The sequence below is a fragment of the Colletotrichum gloeosporioides genome (genome assembly GCF_011800055.1).
Source record: "Colletotrichum gloeosporioides strain Lc1 chromosome Unknown consensus_78, whole genome shotgun sequence".
Classification (NCBI taxonomy): domain Eukaryota; kingdom Fungi; phylum Ascomycota; class Sordariomycetes; order Glomerellales; family Glomerellaceae; genus Colletotrichum; species Colletotrichum gloeosporioides.
Window position 1 is genome coordinate 205,754 of NW_025544723.1, and position 12,739 is coordinate 218,492.

The 12,739-nt window shown below is 51.3% G+C and overlaps 4 protein-coding genes across 4 annotated transcripts; 3 read left to right on the forward strand and 1 right to left on the reverse strand.

The window, feature by feature from the left end:
• Positions 1-1,438: 1,438 nt before the first annotated feature.
• GCG54_00003775 (uncharacterized protein) lies at positions 1,439-3,019 on the forward strand (the record flags this gene model as incomplete). The annotated part of the gene is made up of 3 exons (XM_045403843.1): positions 1,439-1,913; positions 1,977-2,178; positions 2,260-3,019. 3 exons carry the CDS (start codon positions 1,439-1,441, stop codon positions 3,017-3,019), a joined length of 1,437 nt encoding a protein of 478 aa, XP_045259406.1.
• Positions 3,020-5,549: 2,530 nt separating this feature from the next.
• Positions 5,550-7,096, forward strand: GCG54_00003776 (uncharacterized protein; the record flags this gene model as incomplete). The annotated part of the gene is made up of 3 exons (XM_045403844.1): positions 5,550-5,864; positions 5,920-6,224; positions 6,304-7,096. 3 exons carry the CDS (start codon positions 5,550-5,552, stop codon positions 7,094-7,096), a joined length of 1,413 nt encoding a protein of 470 aa, XP_045259407.1.
• A 1,094-nt stretch (positions 7,097-8,190) lies between these two features.
• On the reverse strand, positions 8,191-9,374 carry GCG54_00003777 (Vegetative incompatibility protein HET-E-1; the record flags this gene model as incomplete). The annotated part of the gene is made up of 2 exons (XM_045403845.1): positions 8,191-8,193; positions 8,247-9,374. The coding sequence occupies 2 exons, from the start codon at positions 9,372-9,374 to the stop codon at positions 8,191-8,193; spliced, it is 1,131 nt and encodes a 376-aa protein (XP_045259408.1).
• A 637-nt stretch (positions 9,375-10,011) lies between these two features.
• On the forward strand, positions 10,012-11,733 carry GCG54_00003778 (UNC93-like protein; the record flags this gene model as incomplete). Its single annotated transcript, XM_045403846.1, has 6 exons — positions 10,012-10,088; positions 10,141-10,374; positions 10,446-10,534; positions 10,645-10,740; positions 10,790-11,118; positions 11,179-11,733. 6 exons carry the CDS (start codon positions 10,012-10,014, stop codon positions 11,731-11,733), a joined length of 1,380 nt encoding a protein of 459 aa, XP_045259409.1.
• Between the last annotated feature and the right edge of the window lie 1,006 nt (positions 11,734-12,739).

A 12,739-nucleotide genomic window follows, 5' to 3' on the forward strand; every position in this document is an offset into this window, starting at 1 on the left:
TAATTGCATGACAACTGCTTTCTTTTAATGAGTTCCAGTAAGCTTCAATTTTGCCGTAGTCCTACGTCCTAATGTGTGCACGCCAGAATCAGTATGCGGGAGAGAGCCCTAGAAAGTTGCCTGAGTGCAGTGGACCGATTAAGAGCACATGGGACATTGCTTGCCGATATATCTAGGTAGTCACAATAGCAATTGAAGCCCAAACTCTCGACTGAGTATCAAAGACAATTCTTTCTCTCCCAACTGCCTCGGTGATTGACGAGTTCCGTTCACGAATTACATGGTTTGAATGGTCTCATTCTCGTCATCCCTGACGAGACTCCAAGGGTGCCACGAGGTCTGGAAGCTTGGACCGATCTATGAATCGATCGGGTGAAACCCGTAATCCCCTCATCCTGCACTGCCATCCCCTGAGACAACTTATGGAGAGAAGGAAGGGGACTACTTTGTTCGCGGGGTCCGACATGCCGACGGCGTTGCGGAACTTCCGGCCTCAGACATCAGGACTCTTGATGGCGTTGTCAATCTGTCAACAGTTGAGAACGACTCATTTGACCCGTTCGAGTACTACTGTTGTGGTTGCCAGTTCAGCCTTGGCAGCATAGTGCTTTCCAAACTGCCTACCGAGATTGTAGTCATGAAATTGGGAACGAAGGTCAAAGCTCACCAGCAAAGAACACTGTTCGTGTCAAGCAAGATGTCCCGTGAGGTTGAGATTTTATCAAGAGATGGCTCAGGTTATCTCAAAATGACGAAATGGGCAAATTATCGCCGCTGTCGCCGACGGCAGAGTCATGTCAATGTTCACCAATTCAACGCTTCGCTAGTCAGGCTGAAGTCTATCCTCATGTGGCGAAGCTGTTGCTGACTATTTCGCGAGAGGTTCGTAATTCCGGTAGCTCTAGTCATTCACGATTGGGAACCCATGCTCTTTCCAACCCCCCTCCCGCCGGCTAAACCGCCCGATCTAGGTGGGCAGCGTGCATTCTCCACGGGGAACAAGGTTTGCTGCAAGCGCTCTGCTTTCCCAGTGGGCGCACCACACCTGTGTAAACGCCATTTTACCTTCAGTGCATCACATGTTGCCATGTATGTGGTACAAATAGTCGCCATCATCTCTGGTTGACAACTAGGTATGAAACAGGAACTAAGAGGTGTTCCTTTACTTAGACTTTGCAGCGACGCGACCTGCGTCGGATCGTTCACGGTACCCTGCGCGCCTATTGGAGTAGCAACAAAAGAGTTTCGGGCTAACCTCAAACCATGATTCAAGGTTTAGCTAGTTACTTGGAAGAAGATTCTTAGAAGACAGGCTGAACCTAGGCGTGTAAGGGCGCACATATCCTCAAATAATGAGGGGTTGCGTTATATTTGCTGCCCACCACGCTTTCCAACGTCTCCATCGGTTCCTCATGGCCTTCTTAGATGCCCGTTCACCATGTCAGCCGCGGCGCAACGCGGGACACTGGCGCCTCTCCCAGAAAACCACCGGCTGGGCTTGATCGTCTTGACGGCTTTCTCGCTTTTATCATTCGTGTCGACTACTGCCTTGTGGCTTTTCATCTCTTACAAACTCCTTTCAGAACGTTTAGAAGAAAGAAGGCGGAAGAAGCGAAGGGCCCGTCGACGAAATGCATCCGCCGCAACAGCTGCCGCCCCGCAGTTCCCCGACCTGTCCCTCGGACTCGATGCCCCATGCTCCGGGGCCACCGGCTTTGAGCGTATTCTGGAGCTGGACCGATTAGCTGCGGAAGCCCAAGAAAGACCGCCCGACACCAATTCGCAAGAAGCCGATGAAGATGCCGAGTCACAAGTGCGCAACCCTTTTCCAATTCTTGTTTACAATCTTTTGCTTGCGGACATGATGGAAGCCCTTGCATATGGGCTGAGCTCCTACTGGGTAGCTGTGGATGGTATATTTGCACCATCCGGGGTATGTTGGGCGCAGGGTTGGCTGGGCTCGACGAGCAACTTAGCGGCCAGTCTCTTCCTCGCAGTAATCGCAGTGAACACTTTCTTGACTGTGGGTTTGGGTATCAAGCCACCGCCATGGGCAGTTTACACGGCGATTGCTGGGCTATGGATTTTCGACTTCAGCATCAATGGAGCAGGAGTTCGGGTGGCTGAAGCGGACCCAGAGGTTCCCGGCGAATCTTTCTTCATGAGAGCCAATGTGTGGTAAGATATCCCCTTTCGCTTTGATTCAGTTGAATCATTGCACACGTCTGAATGAGCTGATGTGGACTTCATTGCATCTAGGTGCTGGATCTCGAATGCATACGACCCGTGGCGACTCTGGGCTCATTATTTCTGGGTCATAGTCTCCATCGGCATAACCATTATTCTCTACTCATTTGTCTTTTACACACTCTGGCGACAGAAGCGAAGCTGTCGTCATCTACCAGAGAAACGTACATCTATACACAGCGACGTACCACCCCTGAGGGTTGAGACGCCGCAACAACAGGAAGGCCCAAGGCCGTCTGGGTATCACCCAGCATTTCTAGCTTATCCCTTCGTCTACATAGCCTGCAGTGTCCCGTTAGTGGTAGGACGCATTACGTCCCTGCAGGGCATTGATCTTGGGGTCCCCTACTTCGCCTTTGCGGGGTGCGTTCTGGCTCTGAATGGGTTATTCAACTCGATCTTATGGACGACGACGATTCTATGCAGTGCGCCCAAAGATGCCCACGACACAGGTCTCGACCGATTCGCTTTTATGAGAACGCCAATACGAGAGTTCGGAAATACCGTCATAATCAGCGGGCCTGCTAGCAGGAGAGTGCCGATTTGGGAGATCACCCCTGGCAGTAGCCACAAGCGTTGGTGGTGGTGGCAGCACGGTGGCCAAAGAGGCTGGGGAAGAACAAGGTCTTACGCGAGTATGCATGACACGCCTAGTTTGCGATCAGTTGAAGTCCCTGCTTATGAGATGCAGAGTCCAGCGGAGGGTCCACAGATACAGATGGACGTCGTGACAGCAGTCAGTAGTGAGAGAGCAGACACGGAAGGAAAGTAGAGATGGATGAGAGCCATCCGGTTGTGTGGAATTATTCTGGTTCAACACTCCTGCTCCAAGTGGGAGGTAATTATCTGGACATGAAAGAGGAACGGCCGGGGATGAACGCACCAGACATTCGGTGCCAGTATTGTAGACTGCTTGGATCAAATACTTTGTACGATGAACAGAAGGAATACCAAATGAACATTTAGTCAGATATGATGCTTGCAACAAGAAGTGAAGCTTGAAAGTCATGGATCATACTGGACTTTATTTACAGAACCTAAGCTCCCATTGGCTAGTTGGTTCACCATGCAATTCCTAACCGCACCATGCATGAGTTGACCGAGAATGGCATCCTCGCCGCCAACTTGTGAGGCAGTTTGCATTCTCATCTTGCTAAGAAGAGGGTTACATAGGGACACCTATTTGATTTCATGACACACTTCCTTCAAGTATCCCACCACACTGGCTTATCTCACCTTCGCTGCGCTGCAATCCCTAATTTAATTTGGGCTTCAATCTTAAACGCGAAGCGTCATTCAAGCAACTGATAAAGCCAACATTTTGAATGGCCATCAAACTCATACGGCTCATCTTTGCTGACCTTAGGCTATGTGTGACCAAAGCTGAAGCGGCATTCCCACATTACGACAAGGCCTCATCAATGCTCGTACGTGCCTCAAAAGAGGTTAGGTGTGTATCCTGTCTACGGAATAGTTGATCACCGACATATCTCTTTCACCTGGGGCTCCATCAATCCCTGGCCCCAAGACTCTCGAGCTGGACCTTCATATCAGTCGTGGGCCGATGTTGTGCATCGACAGCATTGGCGGAAACACCCGCCCTGCATGAGACCATATGCAGGGCAACAAACTGCTTGAGTTCACCGCGATGTACGCCGGATGTGATTCCTAACTGACTCCTTGTCATTTTGCGACTATCTAGACGTAGAGAAAACACATGTCACAAAGGAAATTCGAAAGCATCAACTACGCATAAAGACATTGTCGTGTGCATGGCTGTCTCCCCAGCATTGTAGGGCGGACTGTTGGGCACTGAAGGGCGTTTGTCTATAGAGAAAACCAGGGCGAGAAGCATCGGACACGTAAGTGTACACTTGTGCTTCTATTTTGCCTGCAAGATATGATCCACAGGGAAGCAGCCGACCTGCATTCAAATCCAAGAGAGTACACATCCATGTACGCAGGCGGTGTGGAGCTACTGAACCGGTGTGGGATGCTGAATTCATAGAACTTCCTTCGAAGGTTTGCCGTATGTCTTCTATAGCCAATTGTCAGACCTTGACAGCAAAGAAGCATAGCAGATTGTCACTTGACGAACGAGAATTGATTCTCGTGCGAATTACTCAAAACGTATTTCAGCTGCGTGCCAAGGTATCAAACCTGATATTCCGAGTATAGCAACCCCTGACCAGTTTGCCTTTTCTCGTATCAGGTAGCCACGTAAAGTGTTATCTCAGTCAAGATGGCCCATGAAATAGATTCCCCGGCAGTATTCTTGGGACTTGATTTTCTTTCGCCTCGTAAGTGAATCCAGAAGAGTACGGCACCTTTCAGTTCGCAGCTTCAGTCTGGCTTTGCCATTGGATGGACGTCGATAGCTCTACCTGTCCCCAAGACAGTAACTTCACAGACTATCTCCGTCAAAACATTGTTCAGTCTTGAGGCAATGGCCGAAGAGCTGATGATGCGAGGTTTGACTGGTATCCATCTCTTCTAGGGTCTCGTTGATCGTCGGCGTTCGATCAAAGGAGAATGGCAAGGTCGCGTTAGCTTGTGGCAGCCCTGGAGCGTTGATGTTTCTTGCAGCCACCGCATCTCGAGTCACGATGGTTGAAGAGATCAGACTCTAGAGGTGCGAAAGACTAGTTCGCATCGGAAATGGATGGGCGCATTTTCGACGTCAACGTCGCAATGGCGTTTGTCGATGTATGTAAGCGCTCCATATAGACCGAGTGAAGCCCTGGTCCTTTCCCCCTCAACCTTTCGATTGCGCGGAATTCAATGATACAGATAAGGACAAGGGTTGAATGGAAGTGTACCTCCGATCAATGTTTTCGGCCTAGGGCAATCAGGATTGGAGGCAATCGAATATTCTGAAGTAACCGGAGCAGTAAGCTTATCTCAATCATGCGGGGAACTGCTCGGGGAGACGGCGATCCCAAGCTTGACACCTGCAGCCGCTCCAATTAGACTGTACTTTCGGAAGTCGAAGTGCATCGAACGGCATATATATTTTTCCATGTTACAGGCGTCAACCCCACGGCGTCAGCCGGCACATACCACCAGTCCAAGGAAGCTAAACTTACATACCGAAGCAGGATTCCGCCAATAGAAAGGTTGCATGACAAGAGAGCCAATATTGATACAGATTTAATATTCAATTAGCAATGTCAAGCTACAGCGGGTTATACCTTTGGGAGTAAGTATTATAAAATCACGTAAAATGTCGCTAATATTTGCCAGCTTGACCATCATCTCACAGTGAAGACAACTATTCAAGATTCCCCTGTATCAGACACGAGATGAAGGGCACTTCCTCCTTCTTCAGCCTTCTGGCCTTGGTTCGCTTTGTCGCTGGTGCTGCCGTGGATTTCCATGACGGTACACGCCTGGAGAGACGCGCCGAGGGTACCGCCGTCGTCAACCTTGCCCAGACCTCGGGTACTCCTCAGCACCTAGCTTCAGGCTTCATCTACGGCCTTCCCGACAACGCCGATGGCTCTGCTAGCACTGCTATTCCGCAGGAGCTCGCAGTGGGCACTGGGTATATCTATAACCGTGCCGGCGGAGCTCAACTTCCCTCTCCCAGTCTAGGCTACGCTTCTGGCCAGCTCACGGTATATTTGATGTCCTTCCCTGACACCGGATCTATCATCTGACAAGCTTCTCCAGGGCCGCCTGCGATCCTTCTCTTCCAATTACAAAACTGCAAGGAGTCACGGTGCCGGATTTCAGCTGCTCGTTCACGACCTCTGGGGCGCTGACAGCGTCCAGGGAACCATTCCTTGGCCTGGCGACAATGGCAACTGGGCGTTTTTTGACACGTTCCTCACTCAGGTTATTGCCTACATCAAGACCAACAGCCTTCAAAGTGGTCTCGAGGTTGATCTGTGGAACGAGCCCGATGCTCCTCAATTCTGGGGTGCTTCGTACGAACAGTATCTGCAGACGTGGACACGCATGTACCAGCGCTTCAAGTGAGTTCCAAAACACCAAAGCCGTCTGCATCCTGATTCTATAGGGGGGGAAACAGCAACGGTCACTAACCAAGATTAGGTCTGAACTTCCCAACGTCCCCATCTTAGGTCCATCCATCTCACAACCACCAACCGCGGGCAACGCTCGATGGACTGCTTGGCTTGACCACGTCAAATCGACCAACACTGTGCCAGACAAGTACACCTATCACATCCTCACCGCTACCGGCTCCGCCTACATTCCCCGCAATGCACAGGACGCCCTGAAGAGCATGACCTCAGCCCGCGGCATGGCCATGAAGCCTGTCAGCGTCAATGAGTACGGTGCCATCGACGGTGGTGATCAGACCAACTCAGCCAGTGCGTGGTACATTGGCGCTTTTGAGCGTGAAGGCGTCTCCGGCCTACGTGCCCACTGGGGCATGGGCGCGGCCAATCTCCACAATGGCATGGCCGGCCTGGTCAACTTCTCGGGGAACAACTACTTCCGCGCTGCGCAGTGGTGGGTGTACAACTACTACACGCATTCCATGACGGGCAACCGCGTCGCGACCACGTCTTCGGGAGACCGTCTATTCGAAGTCTACGCCACCCGCGGCAGCAGTGCCAATTCGGTCAAGATCCTGACCGGCCTCAAGTCATCCGCTGGAGACCGGGTCTATGATGTGCGTGTCACTGGTCTCAGCGCCGTGGGCATTTCTGGGACCGTGAAGATCCGGACGCTCCGTTTCAACCACGTCGACTGGTGGCTCGAAGGTCCAGCGCCTACTGATCTTGGTATTGTTACGCACACCGTCACTAATAATGAAGTTACCTTTTTTGTCGATCCGGACAATCAGTACACCGCTTATGCTTTCGAATTTGTCAGTTAGAGGGTCTGCAGAGCACTTGGTAGGGAATATATATTGTTACAGTATCAAATATGCATAAAAGTACACTGATGATATACTGTCTACGAGGGCCTGCGTAACTTGGCCTCTCAAGGCATAGCAATTGGATGACCGAGGACAGCCTGACACCATACAACGTGAAGCCGGCAATAGTAGTATGGTCGTTAGTTATGGCACTCAAATGTGGTAAAAAAGAGATTCTCGGATGCCTGGTATAGTTTCTCCATCTGTCTGTCCCTTCAATATCAACGGTTGATAATTTAAGCTTTTGATCAGACTTTGGTAGACCTTGGCAGGAATCTGTAAGACATGTCACAATGAGATAAGCTCATGATCAGGCCCTAGTGAGCCCCACAAACAAACCACTTTACTTGCATGCAGTCTCGACCCATTTTAAAAGCAGAAACGCATCACTTGCTGGTGAGATTGAAGTGCCCGTATGTTAAGATCATCTCTGGGTGTGTATTATGAAATGTGCAGCTGTCGTACTTGTCTTCAAATGATTTGCTTCTACGAGGAACTCTGGGCCCAGTCTCACAGTTAACTCCTCGCGCCATTCATCTAACCTCCTCTCAGCCACCGCAAGACACGTCTCGCTCGGCCGCCTCGACTGATCTTGCCAACCAGCGGCTGCTTCCGCCAGAAGATTCTCTAGAGAACGGAACGTGAAATGAAAATCTGACTCCGCGTCATCCTGGCGATTGTGCTCCAGTATCCGATAGAACCATCTTTTATCGCTGACTTCACTGACTAACACGCCAAACAATAGCGTTGTCGTGCTTATTGCACGAGTATTTTGTTTGAACGAAATTCGAACCAAGGCTCCATGAGCTTCGGTAGCGTGGAAGCTCTGTGTAGACGACCGAGAGGCTTCAAATGGAGGTCCCGCGATCTCAAACTTCCTCATCCTTATAAATCCGGCTCTTGACTTCCTATGTCTCGGAATAGCAGCAATACCCTCAAATGAGAAACCCTCAAATGAAGAGATTGAGTCTGGGGAAATTGGGAGGAGAAGAAGGATCGCATACTCGCCAATACTATTTTTGGTGTCAGGATACGTCAGACGAGATTCTTGCTCACTGCTGTCAAGTCCCCTCGAAGGGACAAAGATGTCGAGGTGACTCGCTTTTACACCATCTGTCTTGAGCGACGAACGGTTCTTCCAGCACAACGCAATAGGCCGTGGACAGTCTCGCACAACTTTGTAAGTGTCTAACGTTGGCGTCTTTTCCAAAGGAATCCCGACAAGATGGCCATCTGTTGTACCCGCCGAGAGCACGGCGATGTACTCAAACGGGCGAAGCCAGATGTCCGAGCGGGGCATCTCAGCAAGTCGAATGATTGGAAGCTGAATGGAGAGGCCAAAATTGGTCATTGAGTATGGTACCGGCCGGCTGGATTCGTCCCTTGCCGGGCGATACTCCCGCGCGTTCCTAAAGTTGCGTGGCGACGGCGCCAGCATACTCGTCCACGATGGCGGGTCATCCTCGTTCCAGGACCAGCAGAAGAGCGATTCGTCCGTGGAGATCCTGAGTATCTCCTCCTGCAGCCGTGTGAATGCCCTCGAGCCCTCGCCGTACAGCAGCGGCATGTTGATGTCGAAGATTCCGAGCATGCAGTACGCCATATCTTCCACGCGGGAAGTCTTGCGATATGAGAGCCACGACATCCTCTCCGCGACACTGGCGCCGGAGATTGGCGCTATCCGTTTCCGCCTGTAAACCAAGTAGGCAGTGCTGATACCGGTGACTTTGGAAATGATTTCTACCAGCGACTTGCGCGTGCCGACTTGTCTCCACTCCCGGGAGAAGAACAAGACTTGGCGGGGGGCTAGAAGCTCCTGCAGCGTCCAGCCGCGCGTGAACCACTGACTTTGAGATATCCTAGACAGCAGGGCATCTTTGGAAGCGGCTTCATCGCAGTCTTCGGCCTCGGAGACGTCAGAGAGGTAGGCGTAGCAAATCTCGGCGTCCCTGTACCACGTGAACATGGAGTTGATGGCCTCAGCCAGCTCAGCCGAGCTATCCTTGTTGATGCAGTTGGTGTCGATCCAGAGGTACCCTATCTCTTGGCTGATAGCGTGCCTCCGGGCAAGCTCGATCTTTTGGAACCCTGCCCTCTCGCGGGCGACGGCCATGTTCTTCCAGTCCTGGAAGGAGACCTCGTCTGGGCCCCAGGTATGGGAGAGGATCGCATAGCGGGGTACATCGTTGCCGAAGAATTCTTCCAGTGCGAGGGTATCTACATTGATGAGGCGCATGGCGCGGAAACCTCGGGAAACAAGTGCGGTCGGCAGATGCAGATTGCCGTCTTCGTCTCTTGGCTTCGATCGGCCAATGATTTGCAACTCTCTTTGGAGCGGGGTGGAATATTCGTGCATGTCAGCCACTGCTGATCCACGTTGTTGCTGAGAAAGATCCAGTTTATGATGCCATCTGGCACCGGCTGTCAAAGAAACGTTCTACGACGTTGAGTCGTAAAACGATGTCAATATTCATAGGTGTTGGTAGTCTTGGTGGGAATTATTTAATCGCTGGTACGTCCTCGTTTGCGACCGGATACTGGTGGGCTGCAAGACAGGAGGGTTCTTGTCTCATGATTTGGGGGAAACGGCCTACCAGGTACTTCATTTGCCTTATTCGGGAGGGGACCGGACGTCGCACCACGTTCTCTATTGACGTGTCTTGATAGACCTTGACTCAAATGTGGAACTGTTGAACGCTCGGCGACGTCTTAGAATCATTGATTGTTAGACATCGCATTTTGCCAGGCTCCCTGTGGGCGCTGCAAGAAAAACAACCTCGCCCGCAGTTTCCCAGGTTGTTATGAAATGTCATCGACGACAATTCTGCCTGACTGATCCTTTCGATCCAGAACTTAAGTCGGCGGCAACCACAATGACCAGCAACAAGGATAGCGGCGAGGTTGCTGTGCAGGAACAACATCAGCACCCGTCCAAGTGGCGCGTCAGCTCGTGAGTCCATGCTCAGAAACTTCGTGCCAAAGCTGACCACGACCAATGGCAGACCATTTTTCCAGACCGTTCTGGTTGGAATCGTTCTTTTCCTCAATCCCGGAACCTATCTCGCCATCACAGGGCTCGGCGCCGGCGGGAAACAGCCCGAGCTGATTGGGATCGTCAACGATGCTAATGTCGTTCTTTACACCCTTTTTGGTGCATCTGCGGTTGTTGGCGGCGGCGTGATCAACAAGATCGGGCCTAGATATTCCCTCATGATAGGGGTTACCGGCTATCCAGTGTAATGCGGCTCTCTCTGGTTGGTGTGACATATTTCGAGTTCGTCTGCAATTCCGACTGATATGTGGCCAGGTGGATAGACAAAGGCGAAGGGAAATGGTTCGTGTTATTCGGTGGTGCGTGGTTAGGTCTTTCGGCTGGTATTTTATGGGCCGTTCAAGGTAAGAATCCAACTGCCTTGGGCTCGTTCAATTTGAGGTGTGCTAGGACATGCAATGCATACACCTCAGGGCTCAATGTCGCAGGGGTACGCATAGCTGACCTCAGTCAGGATACATCTGCACATGCTACCCAATTGAGTCTGAAAAGGGCTTCTACATCGCGACAACGTGGATTTTGAATGCTCTAGGCTCTGTCGTTGGATCAGGTAGGACATTCCCTTCTCTGTGATGGCGCACGTTAATGGGTTATTGTAGCCGTTGTCCTTGGAATCAACATCAGCAACACCTCCTCCTCGGGGGTACCGCCAGCGGTGTATCTCACCTTCATCTGTCTCGAGTGCGCCGGCATCCTCGTGGCGGCTCTTCTGATGGACCCAAGCAAGATCAGACGCAACGACGGGCGACTATTAGCCTCTTTTGATGCAGAGTCTTGGTCCCGAGAACTGAAGAGCTTGTTTCTAACCTTGAAAGAACCGAGGATGACCCTCATCACGTTGGCAATCTACAGCTGCGAGATGTACCTGTCGCTATCGGGGTCGTTCAACTCCTTCTACTTTAACTCGAGGACAAGATCATTGGCAAACGTGAGATCATGCACTAACCCACACCTGCTGCAAGAGAAAAACGCTAACAAGTGAAAATAGTTTTGCTATTGGACTATCCAGGTCGTCGGCTCAGCCGCCATCGCATGGACATGCGACGCAAACATCTTTGGCCGCCGTCGCCGTCGCGCCTTCATCTCCGCCGCCTTCGTTGCCGTTATCATGGGCGGCACCTGGATCGCTCTTCTGGTCTTTCTTGCCTCCAACGACTTTGACCGTGCCGGTCCGGTCATCGGCATCGACTGGACGGATGCCCGACGTTTCGCCGGCCCCTTTGCACTCTACATGTTCCTCGGCACTTCATACCCGATCTTCCAAAACTTCTTGATATGGGTGTATAGCACCTTCTCAAACGATCCGCGGACGCTCGGCCGGTACAGCGGGTACTTTAAGGGTGTTCAAGCGTTCGGTACGGCCACTGCCTTTGGGATCGATTCAAGATATGTCTCGTTTCTCCATCAAGCCATCGTGTACGCGACTTTGATGCTTGGGGGGCTAGGGCTGGCGTCGGTTAGTGTATATCGATATACGAGCGATACGACGTATGGCCAGGAGGAAGGGGTCGTTGTTCCGGAGGCGTTTGATGGACGTTACTAAGCGGGGTTGTTCCGTAAACCGCTAGCGAACTATTGAACTTCACATCAATGGAGAGCTCTTATTTTCTCCGGCTTGAATTGAAATCAAGTTTCATTGGTGAGCCTTTAGGTGTTCTATTATTTAATCTTATAGTGAAACCGTTGCAGGCTATCTGCGTAAGGTATTAACCATCTATACAATCTACCTTAAGTAGCCAAATTCATTTTTAGGTGAATTCAAAGAATATCAATGGTCTCTATCAAGTCGAAGTAATGCAGCGGACTGGCTGTAGCCTGTCGGGGGACTAAGACGAAGGACATCCACGCGAACTCAAAGCACCTTACATGATGCGTCACATTACAAGACTAAACATAAATTGAAAGCTATACAGAAAAGGCTTCAGTAAAGCCTTTCGCTTTCTCTTCATGACATATGTTCCACCTGCAGATAACTCGAAGCCTGTTTGACTCTCAATCTCGTTACTGGCAACATCAAGATCTATTCAACAAACGAGCGCGGTATTTCTTCCATGCCATCTCTTTCCAGGGTCTTTGATATCCGGTAGCTAAACATCCCAAGTCATTCCACCCCAAGATTACAAAGTCGTCTGCACCTGTCGCTCACGCAGCGCCTGCTGCTCACGCGCCGCCCTCCTCTTAGCCTTCTTCTGATTCTCAAAGAAGCAGCACAACCCACACTCCGCAACGACACAGAAAAACACAATCGGAGGCACCGTAATCAGAATCATCATCTGCTTCTGAAGGGCGTACCCTCCTTGACTCGGATCTCGACAAATGTCATCTTGACATAAATCACCCGTCGGCTCAGGGCGACTGGGAACCCAGTGGTCCACATACGCTCCCACGGGAAGCTCGGGCGGCGTCGGCGTCAGCGTCGCCCTGTCCGTCTCGTCCCAGCTGATCACCCACGCGGGCTGGATCATCAGGCCCGCGGTGAAGCGCTCCTCCTCGCCCACGCCTGTGTATGTGACGTGGTCTTGGGCGAGGAGTGTGCCGATGGAGATGGG